Source organism: Chelonia mydas, chromosome 2 (assembly GCF_015237465.2).
Source record: "Chelonia mydas isolate rCheMyd1 chromosome 2, rCheMyd1.pri.v2, whole genome shotgun sequence".
In the NCBI taxonomy this organism is placed as follows: Eukaryota; Metazoa; Chordata; order Testudines; family Cheloniidae; genus Chelonia; species Chelonia mydas.
Genome location: NC_057850.1, coordinates 151,835,067 through 151,857,338, shown reverse-complemented (window position 1 = coordinate 151,857,338; position 22,272 = coordinate 151,835,067). Strand labels below are relative to the sequence as shown.

The 22,272-nt window shown below is 42.3% G+C and overlaps 1 protein-coding gene and 1 long non-coding RNA gene across 8 annotated transcripts in view; one reads left to right on the top strand and one right to left on the bottom strand.

Annotated features, from left to right (window-relative positions):
• LOC102945174 (palmitoyltransferase ZDHHC11) overlaps window positions 1–22,272 on the bottom strand; it is a 94,992-nt gene that overhangs the window by 35,194 nt on the left and 37,526 nt on the right. For all 7 annotated transcript variants that reach the window (XR_006288808.1, XM_043540359.1, XM_043540358.1 and 4 more), the window contains exons 2-5: window positions 13,805–14,026; window positions 5,065–5,243; window positions 4,008–4,109; window positions 1,197–1,321 (exon numbers count right to left, since the gene is read on the bottom strand). Coding sequence is in view for 6 of the 7 variants with exons in the window: in XM_043540359.1 (XP_043396294.1) it covers window positions 1,197–1,321; window positions 4,008–4,109; window positions 5,065–5,243; window positions 13,805–14,026 (628 nt within the window). In the remaining variant the exon portion in view is untranslated. The remainder of the gene's footprint in view (window positions 1–1,196; window positions 1,322–4,007; window positions 4,110–5,064; window positions 5,244–13,804; window positions 14,027–22,272) is intronic.
• LOC122464613 overlaps window positions 1–22,272 on the top strand; it is a 93,176-nt gene that overhangs the window by 60,241 nt on the left and 10,663 nt on the right. The window lies entirely within an intron of this gene.

Here is a 22,272-nt window from a genome sequence, read left to right as displayed (position 1 = left end):
AGTGTAACAGACTGGGGGTAAAATTTTCCAAAGCAAGTAAGTGAATTAGGAGCCTAAGTCTACGTGACAGTCAATGGGACGTATGAGGCTAAGTACTTCATCACTTTTGAAAAATGGTACTTAGAGGTGCTTTTGAAAATTTTACCCTAAAGCACTGTCCCAGCATTTCTGGAGATCTGGATTCACATCTTGATTCAGGTCACAAATCCAATGGTTTGAGCCAGACCCAGCTCACAAAGTGCTGGCTAACCATGGCACAATTACTTTCTGCTCAAATTGAATCTCAGAAATGGAATGGTAGGAAGGTATTACAGATCAGGATCAAGGTATAGCTAGAAGAGTTACACGGGGAAGCTTCGCATCACACACATCTGGTTCCAGCAAACCCTCACTTGAATGAGTGTCAGATAGACTTATACTTCTCCCCCATCCACCCAACTAATTTCTGGAAGTCTAGAAGTCATACATCTCTCTAAATCTACTAAACATGTGGTAAATCATTTAAAATCGCCTTGTGTTTAAATCTCCATTTCCAGTGTTATGGAAGACAGAAAAATTGATATAAATATCTTTTTTAGATATTATGTATTTAAGAGTATTTTTCATAGAGCTAGAAACAAAATTTAGATTAGGCCAGTAGAATATCTGAGTAATTTAAGGGTATTTAAAAGCACTTTTACATTCTCTTTCTACATATCTACATGTCTACTCCTAAGACATATGTGTGCAGTAAAATTCCTCTAGTTGAACATGAAGACAGTTTAAATGCATATGCTTTACACAGTAAGTTAGTTGACTACATAGGCAAAACACAGCAGCCACTGTGGGACCCAGAAGTCCATCATATACAGGGACTTGTTTTATTAAAGAACCAGGTCAGGAATATGGTGGTCTGTACATAGGGGTTATATTTCCTAATCTTGGGAAAAGGTATGAAATCTTTAACTTTCACCAAGAAAACCATAAGAGAGAGGCAGAAAAGAACTCACTTTAATTTCTCATCTAAAGAATGACCATCTTTAACATCCCAGCACCCTCCCAGCACTGCACTAGTGTCAATCAACAACCTTCTGACCAAGAAGTCCTATTGACATCTTCTTTCAATGAAGTTTATACATAACTGGATCTCTGGGAGCGTACCATTAGATAAACTACGTCAAAAGTACACAATATATTTTAAGTCAGTGGAAAAATACTTTCAAACTGAGGTGCTGTGCGTAGTTGTGCTGGATTCACAAAGTACTGGATGAAGACATAAAGGATCACCAGTATCAGGAGGAAGACACCCAGTACAGCAGAGGCAACAGCATTGAAGAAAAACCTATGTACATAAGAGAAACAAAACACTATACTCAGAGGATGACCAGGCATGCAGCTTCACAGAAATGAAGCTTTTGTGAACTTCCACTAATTTAAAAGAACAGTATTTGTTTATTTATAAAATACCTTTCAAGTAAAAAATACAAGAATGAAATTATATCAATCTCAGTTAAAATACTTCATTCACATCCCCAAACACACCCACCCACACACAAATGAACACTTAACTCCCTCCACTCCTCACAGGCCACCCTCTCAAGCAAAAGCCTGTGTAACCTTATGCCTTTAGGCATCCACTGAAGGTAAAATAAATAATTGGGCTCTGTTGGTCCAGTGGTATGAGTTTCAATATCTTTGGCTGCTCACCAAATATATCCTGCCTCCAGCACCCAGATGTTTAAACCTGATAGCTTGTGTTTCTCAAATGACTTAAGCCAATGGAATAGAAGAGGCAAATTTGTAAATTAGCCAAGAGGGAACCAAACAAAATAGGACTTCCATAGATGAAAACGGACAATCTGGGTTGTACCGTGACAAGGGAACCAAGGTTCACCAGTGCTGTCAATTGTAACTTTGGTGGCTGTGATGGAAGAGAAGAAAGCTTTTTTGTCTCCATTACAGCCATTGCATAAAACTTCAAAAGTGATTTATGATATGATCAATCAGATTTAGAGCTTGGTTTCTGTCACCAGCATTTAGCCTTCTGCTCTTCTCTTTCCATTACCTTTATCACAGGCTGCCTGAAGAAAAGGTTGACCTGTGAGGAAGGTGCAAAGCTGGGGGTATTAGAACTCTACTGACAGTAGAGGACAAATAAATCAGTGTCTAACCGGACCACTGAAAGAATAGCACACATGCATTGACATTGAATATTCTCCCTTAAAGAGCTTTGAAACCCTACTGGGCCACCTGTCTTTGTGGTTAAGCAAATAAAATGGTTCCACTGTACCAGAGAGAGCAAAGGATAAGCCCTGATGCCAAACCAAAATGAGAACATTGACCACCCCCAATCCCTCCAAATCAGAGATAAAATCCAAAGCAAGCTAGCTTTAAATTTAGTGCCAAAACCCATACGGGAGTGCCCCATGGATGTCATGGTACAATATGACATCTAAGGTCACTCCTGAAGTATCATCCACATTTGCAGTGGAATCACCCAGAAGAATAAGCCTCTGACTCCAACACACGGTTGTGGTACTTGGTCACAGCTACACTCTAAATCCCTTATCCATCCACTACTGTCCAATAAACCGTAATCTGTCTCAATGGGGTATATTCCCCCAGAGTATTTTATAATGGCAACAAGACTTTTTTCCACCCAATGACTCCCAGGCCATCTACAACACACCTGTTACATCATGGGATTGGAAGCTTATACCCCAGAGCCATTTGCTACTAGCCAGGGTAATGGGACAAGGTCAAAAGATTGTTCCACTCACCGACCAAATTAAAAGAAATCCCTCTAAACATAGCCCCCATTCATCTCTCTAACATACACTAAAGAACCTCACCTACTTGTCATTTTCTAGAGTCTGTTTTGAACTGTGGCAAAACAAAGAACCACTCGAGTTACTGTGGCTTTACTACAAAATATAGACTCCAGTCATTTCCCACTCACACTCCTTTTGCTACTCTTCTGCTCAAACAATTCAGCTTTTTCTTTTCCATTCAGCTTGTGGCATTTTAAATGTGAAGAAGAATTTACACAATTTTCACCATAAATCATATTCGGGGCTGAAGCAGCTCACATTTTGTTCTACTCTTTTTGTAAGTGCTCACATATATATCTTTATATATCCATAGAGTAGGTAGCAGGCTCTCACTCTAGACCTTCTTTCCTCATGACCAATGGTGGGCTACTTTAAAATGGTGGGCTACTTTACAAACTGAAGACTGGCATGTAGAATTCAAAAACAAGGGGGATTTGGTAAAATAAATATCACATGGGTTTGCTTCAGTCTATTTTACCTTCCTTACAAGATATTAACTAGAATATTTCATGCCTAAGTATATTGTATGCATTTCTTTTCTTCACTCTGTTCTATATAGTATAAAATCCAATAAAACAAAAAAGGAAATTAATTTCTTTACTGTATTGTTTTTGGACCGATGCTGCAAATTTGAAAAAAAATGAAATGCCTATAGTACAACAAAAGATATTTTTAAAAGCACAAGTTTTATTAATTACAGGATAACAACAATACACTTAGTACAGATCAAACAATACCAGCTAAGGACACTTATTTAATTCAAAGATCAAGGCCTTCAAGATAAGAATTAACTCTCAAATTGATAGGGGAACATATATCTGCCATAGCTATTGTGACTAGAGATAGTGGTCAAGCAACTTCATGGCTAACACATAGATTGGTACAGTGGACTTATTAGAAACAACTGCAAACACAGTAAAAACTAGATGTTTCTGGGCCATATGGAGGAGGAATGGGATATATTTAAAACTGATTTCCCAGGGAGGAGTCATTAACTTGACTTCATTTTTCCACCATTGAATAAAAGGCTGCTGACATAGGAATGCTCCCTCCAAATCAGCCAATCTCTACCAAGCAGTTAAATGTCCTCAAAAGGGGGTGGGGGGGTAGAAAAAGCATCTGGTTCATTACACTTAGCTTCCATTGATTTCTTCATGGACAAATCAATATTATCAAAGCTAGCCCGTATTGGCTTACCAGTAATTTCTGCCTCCCACACAGTTATTGAGCCACTTACAGTGGTGATCGAAGTCCGCAATGCACTTATTACAGGCACTACAGTGTTTGGCTTTTGGCCCTCTAAAAACAAAAAGATATAAATAAAATGGAATAAGAATTAGTCAGCAAAACAGGCCACACTTATGGAGACATGGGTAGTCTCCAACAGACAGATGTCTTGTAACAGGTTTATATATTACCCCCAAAAAACAAAGAAATCACAAGCAGTCCAAGACACATAGCCCTTCCCATCTCCCACAATTCCTCACCCCCTCGGCATTCTAATCAGGATTCCTCTGGCTGTCCTTCTATATGGCCTGTGCACCAGCAAGGAGAGAGAGTCTCCCTGCTCTCAGTTTGTGTCTGATACCCCAGGATCCCTTGGCGGGTGGGAGGAGCAACTGCAGATAAAGTCCCACTAAGGCTATGTCTACACTATGTCTTATGTTGGCATAAATGATGTCACTCATAGGGGGGTGAAGAAATCATCTTCTCTCCCCTCCTGCCCACCCCCCCAGCAACGTAAATTACACCGATTTAAGCGTTGGTGTGAACAGCATTATGTTGGCCGGAGAGTTTCACAGGGATGGCAAAAAGCACACCCCAGGGCAACCCTCCTGCCAAATTTCAAGTCCCTACTCTGAAAGGACAGGCCCTCAGCAAAAAAGTTTTTGAGAAATTTTTTTTTCTAAAAAACATGGACAGCACAATTCTCAGAAACAGCCGAATCATGTTAGCTGAAACATTAAAATCACCCTGGAGCAAACCTCTGGTATGGAAAATTTCAGCCTGAAAGGTGAAGTCTGTGAAAGTTAAAAGCAATTGAAAATAGGATCTTATAAGGGAATTGTCAGGCAACTTCAACTATAGATGGTGCAAATTCAAAGCCACAAATTTCTTACTAACAGGTCAGTTTCTCTCCAATCTGGCCAGCAGGAAAATGACTTCACAACAGCAAAGAAAAATATAAAACATCTCTGGATTTAAAGAAAAACAATCCAGATCTTTTTGATATGTTTTTACTGCATAAACTTACACGTCAACTTCACAGAGATAACAGTGCTGGTTCTGAATGACGTGCTTGTGCTTGCCTCTGTCAAAGACTGGCATGGGGCTGCTGTAGTTTTTCTTAGCCAGCACATTATGATCTGCTGGGTCAATGGTGATAGCAACAAGGTGAGCAACTAAGTGATGCGCAAAAAGGACACCGATCACCTGCGTTATTGTTAGTTAAGGAGAAATTAAGTGTTTAGGATAAAGAAAACATGCAAAGATGAAGATCTAGGATGTATCCCTTTCAAAAGCTTTTGCCCAACACGTGTTCCTGTGCCATTTTAAAGACTCCCCCCGCCCCCCTTATTCAGTGGTTGTATTTTTGAAGACAAAGGAAGGATAAACTGCACTATGACTTGTAAAATGGAAGAAATGTAGGTCTAACTTCCATGGCCTATGTTCCTTCTCTCCCTCGCCTTCCCGTTGCCGGTACGCATTTTCAATATTACAAATGAGTAAAATGCATTTCAGTTTTACTTTATCTTAACAGAAGGGACAACTACCATCCCCTCCCCTCCCCGCCACAGTTTTAACTAATAAGTGGCATGCCACAGTATCAGAAGAGTTAGAAACAGAAACCACCAGGTTTATCTACTAAGGGAGTTCAAATCCCCCTGACAATACAGGATTGTTCTTGGCAGCGCATTTTTTTGGTGTTCCGTCCGGGCTATTTTTGTAAGTCCCACGGCACTGGGGCCACCATTACGTCCTTTGAGAAACTATTCTACAGCCGCATAAAGCGCATCTTCAGATTCTTTCCCCTAATTCAGTGTAATTTTGCCTCTGACCATTTCTATTCCTTGCCTATGAGTTGTGACAGATGCCTGTAATTTTTACAAATTTTTACTAATATTTACAAATAGGCACTCCTTCAGACTTCAACATGAAGAAGTCCTCTGGACTTAACAGGGAACTAACTAACAAGGTTCTATTCAAGTTACTCTTGAAACCTTTTTAGACTCAATTCACCCCCTCCCAAGATAAAAGCCACAGAGGAAATCTTGGGAGAAAACACCAAGAGGATTTCAATACATTGCCCTGATAGGAATCATATTTTACCCACACTCCAAGGTTACCAACTTTCAATTTGATCACTAGTCTTGTGATATTTGTTTTTTTCCTTAAAGCCTCAGCTCCTGGAGCCAGTTGATTAAGTGGGACTTTAAGAGAATGGGTTGGAAGCCACAAACCACAGACTATGGGACATGAACTGGCAGTCAGTAACTTACTGTTACCCCTTTCCTGAGAGGTAGTCATACCGGGCTTTGGAGTTACTTGTTAGAAATGAAGTTAGTGACAAAGATTCAGGGTATTTCTTATTCCCATTTATTTATTTACAAATGTTCACACAAGTCATGTTTACCTGGCATAGAGCAAACAGTTCCAAGAAGTTCAATTGCAAAAAAACCAAGTCAAACTATCGCCTGCAAAGCAGCTCCCTTTCTAACTCTTGATTGATCTGTGTCCCACTTTCCGCATACTGTCTTTTCCACATCTCCCTACACTCTCACCTGGTGAACTTGTCATCCCCAAATCACATGGCATGACCACTAAAATTCCAAATACAGAGCATGAACACTCAGTCTCACCTGAACTAGCTAACCACTTTGTCTAGCTGCTTTGCAACATAAGAAAGTAGTTCAACTATAACCAGCTCCCCAAGTATTCCAACCTCTTGCTACAGAAGTTAATTGTGCAATCACTAAGTACTATCACAATAGCAAGAGGCAAATGGATTATCTTTTCACACTGGCTGATTCTAGTGATAATTACCTCCCCACCCACACAATCCAAAAAAAAAAAAAGTCAAGACACCCCACCCTTGGGCACCACACAGTTAATAGATTATTTTGTGCTAGGCTTAAGTCATAGAGAGAGTCATCAAACTGCTGTAGTTTACTAAACGAGCAGAATCATTTATGAAACATTGAGAACAGCTGCCACACCATGTTTTTGTTTTGTTACCATGGTAGCAATTACCAATACTTTTGAAGAGAATGAACACTGTGACATGACAGAGAAGGACAATGGGAAGGTGTGTTTTCTTGACCAGAGCAGGAAGTCTCATTGAATGCCCCAAAGCAATAATTTCCTACATTGTTTAAAGTAGAATTCTTCTCTATTAGAAACAGAACAAGCACTGTATCACAGTGCTAGATCTGATTCAAGAGTAAACAAAGCCCAGAGAGCTAGAAAAGAAGTTACAAGACTTTTGCCTCTTCACAAGTCTGCACTACAGTTTCAACTTTGAGAACAGAAGATAAGGAAACTCAGTGTAATACAGAAAATTTTTTGGTATGATACAGAACAAAAAATTTTCCTGGATACAATATTTCTAACAGAGCACTAAATTAAATCTTCTTTCAAAGTTTTAAATCTTAGACTCTGAGGCTGTCTCATAGGCAACATCAGGATATATTACATGATTTTTTTAAAGTTATTTTGAAAATGATATAGTCACAGACAAACAACCAGCAGAATTCTAAGGTGTCCCTGGCCTGTAAGTCTTCCTGCCTCAAGAAGGAGATAAATGAAAAGCCTTTGTGTATGCATAACTTGATCAATTTTTCACCCAGCAGTTCTTTAAATAGTAATTTTTATCAATGATGTGTTTCCCAGGTTCAGGAGGAAGTAGCTCTTCTACATCCAACTGGTGATAGGTATCATCTAAGCATTCTTCAAAAAGCAGAGAGATTGAACTCCGAGTCCATGGGCCAAGAAATATACATACAATATACTCTTTTTTAACTCCACATGCAGAGCATGCCACACGCCTCTCACCCCCTCAATACACACACCCTTTGTAAGGCACAGTTTGAACTCTGGATCCACTCCCAAATGCAGTTTCTTATTCACCAGAAGGGAGCAACTGGGAAGCTTGCAGGAACAATTGCTGAGAATGACCTGTAACCTGCCTTAACACAAGTTGTTATTGCCACAGAATGCTTGCCAAAATACGTGTGTGTACCTGAGATTCATGAAGTATGCTTTGTATAGTCACACTTTTTACATCTTAGATATGCAGAAAATGTCACATTATTAAGTGCTCAATCTTAAGATTTCTTCTATTGAAGACTAAAATATTAGTTTTCCTAACCCATGTTTTTATGGAATTGCAGCACTTTATTATATAAATGTGTATTTTTAATATAAAAAGTGATGTATTCATATATATAAAGCATACATATATACTTCACACTCACACAGCTACATTATATACGTACACACAGATTTCCTTGCATGTTACATAACATAGGTTTTCCAGCTATCCCACTCATTGCATGCAAAATTCTTCTCAGAATGGTACATACAGTATCCAAAAATTTTCATTTAGATAACCATAAGCTACATTAGACCATGCAGTATAGCCTGACACATCAGAAAGATAAACCCCCATGAAAAAACTGACCTACCAGGGCAGTCATAGCAACAAAACTTCCAATGATACATAAAGGCTCAGATCCTCAGCTGAGGTAAGTCATTGCAGGTACACATAAATCAAAAGAGATATGCTGATTTACACCAGCTGTAGATCTATCCCAAAATTCTTAGACCCTATAAGATTCTTTTTTATTCGAACATAAAGGGGGGCAAAAAGTTTGTTTTAATAAGTTTGAACTCCTCATCTGACCTACCACTTTCTTCCACAAATGCAAATAAACCAATTCAGTTTGAAGCTAAAACATTTCTTACTTCGCTGTCAAAAACTAAAAATATAAATTTTATCTTCCATTGTTTCCCAAAATTTGGCACCAATATTTGGCAGTTCTTCCATTAGAAGTCTGAAATCTTTTGTCCTAGTTTGCATTTCCTTGACCTCATCAGGAAACATAACATGATGACACTTAAAATCAGCCTTCTTTTAGTTTTGAACTTGTTTCTAAAACACACAAGTTTGATTCTTATTAGTTATTAGATTGAAAAAAAATTAAAGTTCTAGAAGCCACTCTGTCTATGCACCCCTCTAAAATTTCTATATATTTGGAAACAAGAAGCTTTTTCTATGGTTAAGAAAGGTTCAACTTTCACATTTAAAGCTGTTAATGATATTGACAGGGCCAAAAGAGGATTATCTTGAGCAACTCCTTAAAGTCTAAAAGGCAAAGGTTGGCAGTGCTGGATTTATTATGCAGAGGCTCCAAACTGATGCATAGCAACATTAGCTTGAACTATTGTACTGGAGAGGGTCCTATAAAAATCTGCATATTGGTTTTCATTTGATTGTGGTCTTTAAAGAGATCTGTATGATCTCTCTCAGTTTGTTCCACAGATATGTTGTAAATTTTTTAGTTATTATCTGAAATAAAATGCATAATTTGATCAAAACAACACATTGAAAATGTGATGTCCATGTGCTTAGTGTAACCCCTTTCTCACAAGATCTAGATGAACTAAAGCCAGTAGATCATCTGCACAAGAGAAAGGACTCTTCTTTAGAGGAGGAAAAACCACTTCCAGACAGTCTCTCTCACCACTGCCCAGGTCACTGGGATTTAGCAAGCAACTCCTTCCTTAGTCCTATATTACCATGAAAAGGCCTTACCTTGGGAAGTCTTTCAGAGAGGGAATGACCCCCAACTTTAGTCAAATCAGGATTAAAAAAAGCTGTCAATTTATCGAAGTAACGGGAAGGCAGAGGAGAAGAGAAGGCAGAAATACACTTCTCTCACACTTATTAAAAGGGGAGGGGAACCTTCTCTAAATGAGAAAAAAAATTCCAAGGATTCTCAGGCTCCCCGAACAGCCATTTATTTTTCAGATCTTTCAGGAAACACCCACCTGAACCTCAGGGCAGTAGCCCTTCCTTTTCCCCAAACAAGCCTTAAAATCCACTCTCAAATATGCAAGAATATCACTTTCCTTAACAACCAACCAACCACCCACCACCAAAAAAAAGCCCTCCATTGCTTTGTTCCAAGGACCCTCCCCCCGGCTATGACAGCACCAGCAGGACCCAGTAAGGACCGCGGCAGAGTGGACTTCAGCAAGGCTCTTATTCTTTTCAAACATGTGAACATGGTATTCAAACTGAATTTAACAGCTTTTTTTTTTTTTAAAAAAAAGGAATTCTTATTTCCTATTAAGTAGGAAAAAACAAAAAAATCTTTGTTGTAAGATTATATTGTGTTTCCCACGTAAATCTCATTTTGACTAGTAGACGAGATACACGGCACCACTGCATTGTTTTCCATTATAAACACATTTGACTACACACGTATTTTATCCCTTACTGTAAGAGTTATCATGCTGTTATAAGAATACTGTATTGACATCATATCACTTCCTAGCAACAATCTGTGTTTAGTATATAAATAGTACATAAATTACTGGTGTATTGATGCTTTCCCTTTCACAACATTGTTAACTTCCACCCCCATCTCCACCCTTGCCATCTCAGTCACAGGAATTTCAAACCAGTTTCAAATGTCCCTGTTTGGAGATACTATAGAACTCAAGACCCCGATTCGCGATTTAATGAAGAGCAAGCACTGTGTAAAGTAATCTGATTAGAAACTGCTACATGTTACTGAAAAGCTCACTATAAAAATGCTAGCATTTTGTAAGTTTGCTATCCATTCTGAGCAGTTACTCCTGAGTTGCGTTTTGATTCTGCAATGTGCAGGGTGCCCTTCAGTCAAGGAGCACTGCAAGTGAAAAGTACACCACAGAGCTGTGCCCCAAGTCTCTTTTGCATTAGACCAGTGCGGGGGGGCCAATCTTTCCAGCCTGAGGATCAAACAGAAGATTTCACAAAAGTCAAGGGGGCTACAGTTGGTACTTGGGAGCAGATTTTCTTTTCTGTTCCACTTTCTTTGGAGCACGCAGGCCATGGCTACACTTCAGAGCTCAGAGCGCTGCGGCTGCTTCGGCACAGCTATGCCGCTGCTAGTGCGGACGCTCCAAGCCGGCAGGAGAGAGCTCCCCCATCCAGCCCCCGTGAGCGGCAGGAGCTATGTCGGTGGAAGAAGCTCCCCTGCCGACACAGTGCTGTCCACACCAACACTTAGGACGGTGTAATTTACATCACTGAGGGGGTGGCTTACTCACACCCCTCAGCGACATAACTTATACTGACTTAAGCTGTAGCGTGCACATAGCCTTAAGTCCCCAGCTGGGGATTTCTCAGCAGGTGTGGAAACAGCGTAGTGTGCTCCTACACTTCTCTCTCCCTACAGCCCCTGGCACAGAGGGCATCCCAGGGTCATGAGGGAAGGGAGAAGGGATGGAGCACACGGCTTACTCCGCTAACATGTGATACCTTGGCATCTCAGGGTGACTTCGTCGGCCCTGGGACAGAAAGTCAGGGTGCAGTAACTAGCTGCTGTTTCTCAGCTTCTTTTTTCCCCCCCTTTCCCTTGGGCATTCCTGGGTGGCTGGGTCAGGGAAGGACTTTGCTAGGCACTTCCCCCAGGCTCAGGCAGAGTCAACCAAGCGCTTATTCTGCTCTTGCTAGGGCTCCCACTACCCTGGAAGGGAGCAGCCAGAACTCCTTTCCCCTTCCTTACCTCTGACGATGGATACGACTGTGTCACGGTAAAATTAGGCAAACTTCACAGAGCAGTCATGGTAAAAATGTACAGAGTCAGGGTATGGTCATGGTGGGTCTGAAGCCTGAGCCCCGTCATGGGGGGCTGAAGCCGAAGAAGTCCCAGAGATGTGATTTGGTCACAGAATCCGTAACCAAATCACATCCTTACCTATGACACAACAGATGCTCAGAGCATTCCCAAGCTGAGACTTGTGCTAGAGCTGGCCACAATTGTCAGCCAAAAAAATCCTTTCTTTTTGGTGGAAACAAAAAAGAATGCAGATTTGGTGACAAAACATTTTGCTGGATTATTCTGGTCAATAAAGCACCCTAAAAAATCCACCACCACCCCCATCAAAGTGTTTCGTTTTGATATGTCTGTAATGAAACTGACTTTTTGGCTCCAAAAAACGTTTTGTTTAGAGATTTCCTTTAAAGTTAAAAAATGCCTGAAATCAAAACAAAATGTTTTGCTTCCGACTAAATGTTTGTTTGACACACAACAAAGATTTCAGCTTTTTGATTGCTGAATATATATATATATATATATATTTTTGATTTTGGGCCAACCCAAAACTAACTTTTTTTAAAAATAGGTTAGTTTTTGGTTCACGGGCAATTCCATCAGAAATTGACCCATCTCTAACCTGTGCAGATCCTAGGGCTGCAGAGGAGGGAGTGAGAGGTGGCACCCCTTGCGCCGTCTCCCCATAGTGACCAGGCTGATTAAAAACATTTCAGTTTAAAAGCCAGAGAGTGCTGCTCAAGGGGGACATCTTCAATTCAATCGAATGCACATTTTCTTCTTGATATGTTCACCTTCCAGGACCACCGTTTAGTATCTCAAAGGCCACACTTTCTAATCTGAATTTGTCTGGCTTCAGCTTCCAGCCATTGGTTCTTGTTATGCCTTTCTATGCTAGGTGAAAGAGTCCTTCAGTGTCCATTATTTTCTCCCTGTGAAGGTACTTATGTAATCAAGGCACCTCTCAGTCTAAGAAATTACACAGATTGAACTCTAAATCTCTCACTGTACAGTGTTTTCTGCAGCCCTCAAATAATTTTTTGGCTCCTTTTTGCACCCTCTTCAGCATCCTTATTAAAATGTGGACACTGAAACTAGACAGACTATTCTAGCATCTAAAGACCTCCCAACAGCCCTGGGTTTCATGGGACTATCCTGCTTTGACCATGGCTGGGCTTGGCTCCCCACTCCACATGTTGCAACCCACTTCCCCGCCCATTGTCTTGCAATCCTCTCCCTGTTCTCTAATTTGCTCCTTGCTCCCACCCCCACCCCCCACAGGCCTTACCCAGCCCCTTTCCTCCTCGAGCCTGACACTCATTCAGAACTTTGGAGCTGAGCCCAGTCAGCCCCACAGGACAGGAGCCACCACTATAGAGTAAGTGCGGGATGGGTTTGCTCTGCAACTCTTCCCCTTGGGCCTCCCATCCCATCCCATCCTCCCTGGGGCAGGATCTGTCCCCGTTAGCCACCGGGAATGTTGGAAGGTATGCATCTGTCTCACCAATGCCATCCATGGATGTAAAATTAGCTTCCTATTCCTACTCCGTACTCACTACTCCCCTCTTTATACATCCAAGTATCACATTAGCCCATTATTCCTTTGCCGTAAATAGTTTTATGGTTCTTTATTTCCAATGTAAATAATTTTCCAAAAATAAAAAAAGTGATGGAACACCAAATTTCTGTGGAAGGTAGGTAACTCTGGGCTGAAGTGAGATGTATGATTGGGAGTGTTTATCAATACACCAAAGAGTCCTTCAAAGCAGTGGAGAATCTATAGCCCCGCACCTGACTGCTGAGCAGCTCATAGTTTAGAACAAGGCTCACATCAATGATCTGATCCAAGCTCACTGAAGTCAATGGATAGACTCACACTGACTAATGGGCTTGGGGTCATATCCAATATTAGTTGGCAAAGACAGATTTTTTTTTTTTTAAAATATGGTCTTTTGCAGGAAGTGAATTTTTTATATAAGAACTGCTATAACAAAACCACCCTCACTAAGTGTGGTTAAATATACAGTTGGGGAAACGTACTCCACTCCTCTAATGCACTAACCCTTATTTATAGCATAAGCAGTGTATAGGTAAGCAGTGTACACGTAAATTTAACCCAGAACCTATGCAGAGCATGTCTTGGAAGGAGAGGAAATAAAAAAAGGATACAGCATAGGCAGCATATTTCCATCCATGGGGAAGCAAAGGTATGTAGATCCCAAACCCTACAATGGCCAGGTATGTGTAAAACAGCAGAGCAACAAACTGAAAGGTGTGGAGTGGTAAAGACCAGCCGTTCACCCTGGAATGCTGGGGTGGAGAAACCAAGTCATTTCTACTGTTCAGCTGTTCAGGTCCTGTCCGCCTTAACTTCCTGCCATAGCAGTTCATCTGCAAGAAAGCAAACAGAACTTTATATTCCCTGTTCAAAATATCTTCTGTGCTTTTCAAAGTAACAAAATAAATGCTACAATGTAAAGGGTAAGGGATGCAGACAAAAATGCTGTAGCATTCTCTCAACATTTCTCTGTTGTGCTGCAACATTTTCTTGCACAACTGAGTTTATCTTCTACCCAGTCTCAAACCGGACCCAATTTGCAAATTACATTGCACTGATCCCCTTGTTTACAATGAGCCATATAATACTCTTGTGAAGGAGTTCACTCAACAATTTAATCATAAACCTTTGATAAGCAAAGCAGGTAAGCTGTAGCATGGTACCGATGGTAGGTATCTTGGCTGTACAGGCTAGGCTCTACAACTATTAGACAACTCCCAGTCCTCATTGACACCAATATTGTATTTATATTCTGCTTAGTTCTGTTCCCTACCCTCTTTTTCACCTGCTTATTTCTTCAGCATTGCAACATATAAGTAATCCACAAATAGAAGAAATAAAAATCTACTAGCATTACAAGCGTGTGTTCAATATCCCTTCCATAGTCTCTTTGGAGCATTCTAAAGCTGATGGATCTCTCAACCCAGTGTACAGGTCACATTTAAGAAAGCTTTTCTGGGAGGCGTGAGGGCATTCCTTTACATTAGATGGCACTATGGGAAACATGCAGTCACACATAGGATACCATGCACGACCTGTTGACATGTGTTGCCACCTATATAGAATGGGGTAAGAAAAAAGTAAGGTAAAGTCCTAGTGAGTAAAACAAGCCTATATTTTTACACATTAAGACAGCTATTAAATGAAATGTCACAAAAGGAAGAAAGACATGAAGCTTCTATGATATGTATCAAATGTAGACTGAAAGGATGCTCATCCTAAAGTATGTGGTTAGGAGGCTGTTTGATTTTAATTGAAAAAAATAAATAAATCACAGAATAAGCTACCAAGCTAAAAACATTCCTATAAAGTCTGCAATCAAGTGTCCCTAGAGTCTTAAAACACACATATATAAATTTTCCATTTAAAATATTCATATGCTATGAAAAAGTTAAATACATATACTAAAACATAAACCCGTAGTGAAAGATAGGCAAATTTGCTTTTCTTTAATAACCAGCTAATAACCAAGAATGATCTCTATGCTGACAAGAGTTTTGATTTGATTAAACAGATACAAATTCACCACTACTGACATCCAAGGTGACTGAGGGAGAGATAATAACAGATTCTTTTCAAGCCTAAAAAAACCCAAACTTATCTAACCAGTATAAATAGATTAATACAAAACAAATGTAACTAACATATACAGAGTACTCACTTCAACTATTTTTCCTTATCTTTACATCTGAAGCTTTTCTTGCTGAAGGCTGAAACCTTTCTTTGCAAAGAAAGAATCAAACCCTTTCAAACAGCATCAGGATTTCTCAATGATGGAAATAAAGTTTGTCTTACAGCATTCTGCTGCTGCTCACCAATGTGCATTAGTGAATTTTGCACACAGATTTGAAATCACTGGTCTCCATTTATTTTAGGGTATTACAGCATACAGGAAAAATCCCCATTAGCTTCAGGGAAGAAATTTTGTCTTAAAAGCAGTTTTGTCCTGGAGACTGCTAGCAAATGTCTGTTGAAGGATAATCCGGCACATTTAGAACCTGCAGTTATATAATGCTCGGCAGAACTGACATAGCTCAAGTACCAAATTCTTTGAATTATTAATAAGAGAACCTCCTCCAGGCACAAAGCTTCCCGATGCAGTGGCTGTACAACAAATACCCAATATTTTGAATACTCATCTGCCTGCCTGCCCCAAGGAGTCTTTACAGCTAGTATAAATACCTGCTGAAATTCTGTTTGAAATCTAAGATAAAAAGGCAAACACAAACCAAAGTATTTTATTCCAGGATTGTGTAATTTCACAGAAACCTTAGTAAAACTAACTGAAACCACCACACACCTCTGGAGGAACATTTACTTCCTATTCTTTTTTTGCAGCATTTTAGCCACATGGTAAAACTTTAGGGTGTGAGTCTAGAAAGTGCTAAGCTTTGGCTTAACAAATTTGACTTCAGTGGATGTATTACCATACGTTTCCGTTCAAGTTATGGCATCACTAAACACTTTTGAAAAACCCCTTCCCGAAGGGCTTCTGGTACTTAGAGACCTACTCCCAGGGGATCACATCCGAACTTACCATAAACACAGTATTTCAATTGTATCTAGCTTACACAATTTAAAATGGACTGTACTAGAGGCCAGGAAGGCTTTTATTTAACCATAGCATACACACACAAATATGAATTTATCAAAAGTACACATCATGTTGTATATAATCATAACTGGTTACATTCTGCATTTAGGGCTGCCAACTTTCTACTCACACAAAACTGAACAACCTTGCCCCGCCTCTCCTCTGAGGCCCCCCCTCCCTCTGTCGCTTGCTCTTCCCACCCTCACACACTCACTCATTTTCACGGGGCTGGGTCAGGGAGTTGGGGTGCGGAAGAGCGTTCAGGCTCTGGCTGGGGGTGCGGGCGCTAGGGTGGGGCCAGATACGAGGAGTTCAGGGTGCGGGAGGGGGCTCCAGGCTGAGGCAGTGGGTTGAGATGGGGGGGGTAAGGGCTCCGGTGGGGGGAGCTCTGGGGTGGGGCCAGGGATGAGCGGTTTGGGGTGCAGGAGGGTGCTCTGGGCTGGGACCAAGGGGTTTGGAGGACATGAGGGGCTCGGGGCCGGGGCTGGGATGCAGGAGAGGTGTGAGGGCTCTGGCTGGGGGTGCAGACTCTGGGGTGGGGCTGAGGGGGTTGGGGTGTAGGAGGGCGCTCCGGGCTGGGACCGAGGGGTTTGGAGGGTGGGAGGGGGCTCAGGGCCAGGGCAGGGATGCAGGAGGGGTGTGAGGGCTCTGGCTGGGGGTGTGGGCTCTGGGGTACAGGAGGAGGCTCCAGGCTGGGACTGAGGGGTTTGGAGGGCCGGATCAGGGGGTTGGGGCACAGGAGGGGGTCAGGGTTGCAGGCTCTGGGCAGTGCTTACCTCATGCAGCTCCCGGAAGCAGCGGCATGTCCCCCCCCGGCTCCTAGGTACCGTCCCCGCAACTCCCATTAGCCACTCCCAGACAATGGGAACTGTGCCGGTGATGCCTGCAGATGGGACAGTCTGCAGAGTCGCCTGGCCGCACCTCCACCTAGGAGCCGGAGGGGGAACATGCCACTACTTCCGGGAGCCGCATGAAGCCACGCCAGGTAGAGAGCCTGCCTTAGCCCCGTTGCACCGCCGACCAGAGTTTTAACGGCCCGGTCAGTGATGCTGACTGGATCTGCCAGGGTCCCTTCGCGAGCTGGTGTTCTGGTCGAAAACTGTACACCTGGCAACCCTATCTGCATTGCTACCCAGGAATGGTTGTTTCAGTTTTGCTGCCTAGATTGACAGAACTAAACACACTTTTGATCACGTCTGGTAAATAAGAGGACTGCAAATTTTAAGGAGTTAGTACTCTTCAGACTTGTCTGTATAGCACCTAGACTGCTGTTGGTGCTATGTAAATAATAAGCAGGGCTTGAAAACCCACCTGGCTACTCCCCACTGCTAAACTGGGAGCTTTCCCCAGTACTCATAGGGGCCTAACCCATCATTTTCTGTACAATTTAAGCTTTCATTTAAAAACCTTACAAATGTGAAGAGTGTAAACTTATGCACTGCTGTTCCTGAGTCTGCATAAAAACCCCTGCAAATCCTCTGCTGCAGGTCAGAGCTTTTGCCAAACAGCAGCAGATCAGAACACTTTATATTTATGGTAAATATAAGCTGTGATTCTTTGCTGTTATTCAGAAACATGTGGGCAGCAGTGAGTGTGTCAAAAAATCACGTCAGTTTCAAATTGCTGCTGCATCTGGCAGGGAAAAACTATGAGTAGAAGCACCACATGCAGGTACTGGAGTTATTTACAGGGGAGAAATTCCCCTAAATGCAAAGGCTGTAGGACTGATAAAGTATCAGACATCTTTTCCTCACACCTCCCAGTCACAGCAGCAATGAAAATCTGTGGGGAAATGTAATTTGGGTGAAAAGCAGAAGGAGAAGTGAGAAAAAAAATCCATTCTTCCTTCCAGAAGCTAGAGAGGGGTGGGGCTTCAAGTGTGTCAGAAATCTACTAGTCAGCAGCTCATATGAAAGATGAAGCTTACAAGCAAGATCTAGACTGCACAAAAATAGAGGCATGCGAAAGATTAATAAGTGATTATAAGTTATAAACCCTCCTTCCTAACAGAAAAAAAAAAGAAAAAAGAGTGAGGAATCCCTCCCCAACTATTATTTATTGCCACTTAATTCTAACAAAGCACTCAACTTTGTACAAGACAAAAGTGAACACTGACAGAAGTAAGAGACAAGAGTAGTCAGATGAAATCAGAGCTGGTTGAGAAAAATTCAAAACTGTGATGAAAAAAGCAGGTAAAAATGTTTATATTTCATCCCAGCCAGCACTTTCGTAAAGCTCAGCTCCATCAGAGACACTTAGAAAGAAGGGGCTGGTCCACACTGAAAACTTACTTTTGCATAGCTATGTCTCACAGTGGTGTGAAACGTCCAAACCCTGAGAGATGTAGCTCAGCTGACCTAACCCCGGTGTAGACAGCGCTAGGTCAGGGAAGAATTCTTCTGTTGACCTAGTTATCACCTTGCAAGGAGGTAGATTAACTACAGCAATGGGAGAACTCCTCCTAGCACAACAGTGTCTACACTGAAGCACTACTGCAGTGCAGCTATGGCACTGTAGTGTTTTATGTGTAGACATATCTTAAGTCTACATGTAGTACAAAACCTTGGAGAATGAGACAAAGGGGGATAACAAGGATAGCTGGGCTCAGTATTGCTCATCTCCAGAGCTCAAAAATCATGGGACTTCTCCCCCACAAATGCAATTTAAAGCAATACTTATTCTGTGTTCTTTGGGCAGGACTTTGGACTTTTGAACGCACGATGGAAAAGTCCTCCTGACATCCCGCTCCCCATTTCTGTGCACGCAGGTGCCAGGGTAAAACCTTAACCTGAAACCATCAGAAAACGCTCACAAAAATGGGGTTGGAGGCCACTTCCTCCAGAGAAGGATTTCATTACCTCTAACCACTGGCATATCATCCTTTCGGTATCTGACCCTCTACATCCTCATCATCCCCTCCAACATCAGTATGCTCCCCTTCATCCAGGGGAAACTCCAGTCCAGTGCTATCCTCTCTCGAGGCAGGCTCCACCTACCTGCCTGCAATAGGCAGGAGAAAAGCATAGGCTTCTCTTCCTGGGTGATCCCACCACCGCTACACAAAGGTTTCTCTCTGCCATTTGAAGAACGGACACAAAATAAATATTTTTCCAAATTTTTATTTACATCCTCCCAGCCCCATTCACTAAGGGAATCCAGGCTGCAGTGGGAACAGTCTCCAATCTGTCTAAGTTAACAGGACCCGAGGCTAGGCAGGTATGGGTTCCAGCTTGCAAAAAGAAATCGAACAAATGCTGCCTTGGCACAGAGCAGGAAAAGAGAGAGACTTTCCCCAGAGTGCTGCCTGCTCAGCTAGTTGGACAGAGGCCTCTGGTGGCCACTGTATGAATGGTAACAGCTCAGCTAAAATTCTTCAGCTGCCTTCAGTTTCTATCATGAGAAGCATAGAGAGGTTCCAAAATTGTGATGCTCAGAGTATCATTCCAAAGGCTCGCAACGCTTCAAGATCCACAGCCTTGTGTTTTCCAGAGAAAAGGCCAGATCACCTGCCAATATCACATGCAAGCGCAAGTATCACAGAACGGATGGCGCTCAGAGTGCTGACCTTATTAACATGGAAATTTCCCATATCCAGCCAAATATTCCTGCAGGAAGAATCTAGAGCAGTAGTTCTCAGCAATTTTTGGCTCATGACCCATTTGTAAACTTTGATGCCCTTTTGCGATCCAATAAATAGCTTCAATGCAAGAAAACATCTGGTTTACTAAGTATTTCTTACCCACACTATATAATACACAGTAATGTAATAAGTACTAAGTAAGTACACTGTGCATACCATAGTGGCTGCTCCTGCCCTGCAGGGCTGGCGTGGCTCGGCTCCCCACCTCAGCTGAGGCGCTGCAACCCCAGAGGTGGCAGTACCACACAGCATTGGCCTGGTGGGCAGATTTGTGAGAGCTGTGTTGTGGCCTGGTATATGGGGGTCACTGCACCACTCCCTCTAATTCTGGCCCTGCCGGCTTCCCCCTCTCCCCGTCGTCATTATGGAGGCACTGTGACCATGCACCAGGATGCAATGTACAGAGCGTCAAGCTGAGTTCAGCCAGCCCAGCGGAGCCACTGCTGTGGAGTGAGTGCAGGGTGGGATCTGCAACCTTGCACCTCCCAGGGCCTAGTCCCCTCCAGGGGAAACACACACCCGGGCTCCCAAGTGACCCTTTGACACATTCTCACGACCCAATTTTGGGTCTCAACCCACATGTCGATACTCTGATTTAGAGGACCTGAACCAGCCAGGCTACATAGGTCTGTCTAAGAACGGAACCATCTCCACATCTCCATCTCTTCCCATGGAGAATTATTCTAAGAGCAATGAAGAGGGGAACAAGGCCAGTGAGTTTGAAGATGTCCTTCACATAACTTCCGACCGCAAATCTATCTTCCTTCCACCTAACCAAATGATATCCCTCTTCCAGTGCACTCAGTATCCTCAAATTGCTCCTCAAAACCAAAACCAACTTTTAATATTGACTTCCATCACTAACTTACACTCCCGAGTTGAGAGTCATCAGTGACAAGATATTTAACTCTTCGCACCTTTCCCTTCCTTTATTTATCATCTTCATTGTCTAAAGTTGTTTGATGTAGATTGTAAGTGCCTCAAGGACGAGACCATTTAGTTTTGGATTTGGGGTTGTTGTTTTTTCAAGTCTTTGTAAAGGTCCATACAAGGTTAGTGTGAGAGCCAGTGTGGTCTAGTGGACAGGGCTCTGGACTGGGAACAAAGAAATGTGTTCCATTCTAAGCTGTTCCACTGACCTGCTGTGTGAAACTGGGCAAATCACTTCATATCTGTTTGTTTCCTCTCGCACCTTTTGTCCATTTAGACTCCAAGCTCTGTGGGGCAGGAACTGTCTCTCACTATGTGTTAGTACAATAACTAGCACAATGGGACCCTGATTTCCATTAGGTCAGTAGATGTGACTGTAATATAAATACACAGCACTATTGTATCCATGCAAACTATTCACAGTAATAAACAAACGTGCACACGAGCACGCACGTGTAGTTGATTATAGATTTTCAATATAATCAGTAATGGCACATTCATTCTCTTATCCGCAAGTCAAAGACACAGAGAGGGAGAAATCACTGCCCCTGTATTACAGGCAAATCTCACACACACTTACTTAAGTGTGACTCGGATTCCTCGTAGATTTAAACATTATATGCAGGGGTGGTAGCGCCACCTATTGTTAAGGTTGCCTGCCACTTCCCATTACAAGACCTTGTTTGCAGTTACTTACAACTTTGCCAAACTTTAACTGTTTGGGCTGAAATTTTCCATGCCAGGTGCCCACCTCAGGCTGAATTTTTTGGGCTTTCAATGCCTCCCTTCTGGACTCTCGCAATATGGAGGAGGAAGCTGCCCAATTCAAATGCAGAGGGGACAAAGTCACCAGAGGGGAAAGGTGGGGGCAGGGGAGTATACTGGGAGAAGGAGCCTGGGAGGAGGGAGACATCTTGACAAGGTGCCAGGATGCAGTGGGAGAACTGGGATTGGCTGGGCAAAGAGTCAGGCAGCAGGGGAAGGGACGAATGGGAGTGGAGAAGACCGGGCCTGGGACTACTCCTTGCCCAGCCAGAACAGATCTGTGGAGCCCGAAAGCTTGTCTCTCTCACCAACAGAAGTCGGTGAAATAAAAGGTATTACCTCACCCACCTTGTCTCTCTAATCTACTATTGCTGTCAGATACTCTTTTACTTTACAGGGCAGAGGTTGGAATGGTTGATCTAAGGGTTCCAACCGTGCTAATGACCCATGTGGGTGTCAGTTATGCCACATGATGGAACTTCTGTCTTTTCAGTTTCAGAAAACCAGGAAAATACAAAAACTGTGTTATAAGAACTTTATTCAGGTTGCAAAGTCAAACATTCAAAAGTTAGGAATTGCCTGAATTAAAGTTGCCTGTGCACAGATGATTTCATGGTTAAGGCAGCTGACTGCTGCCTTGGGGAATTGGA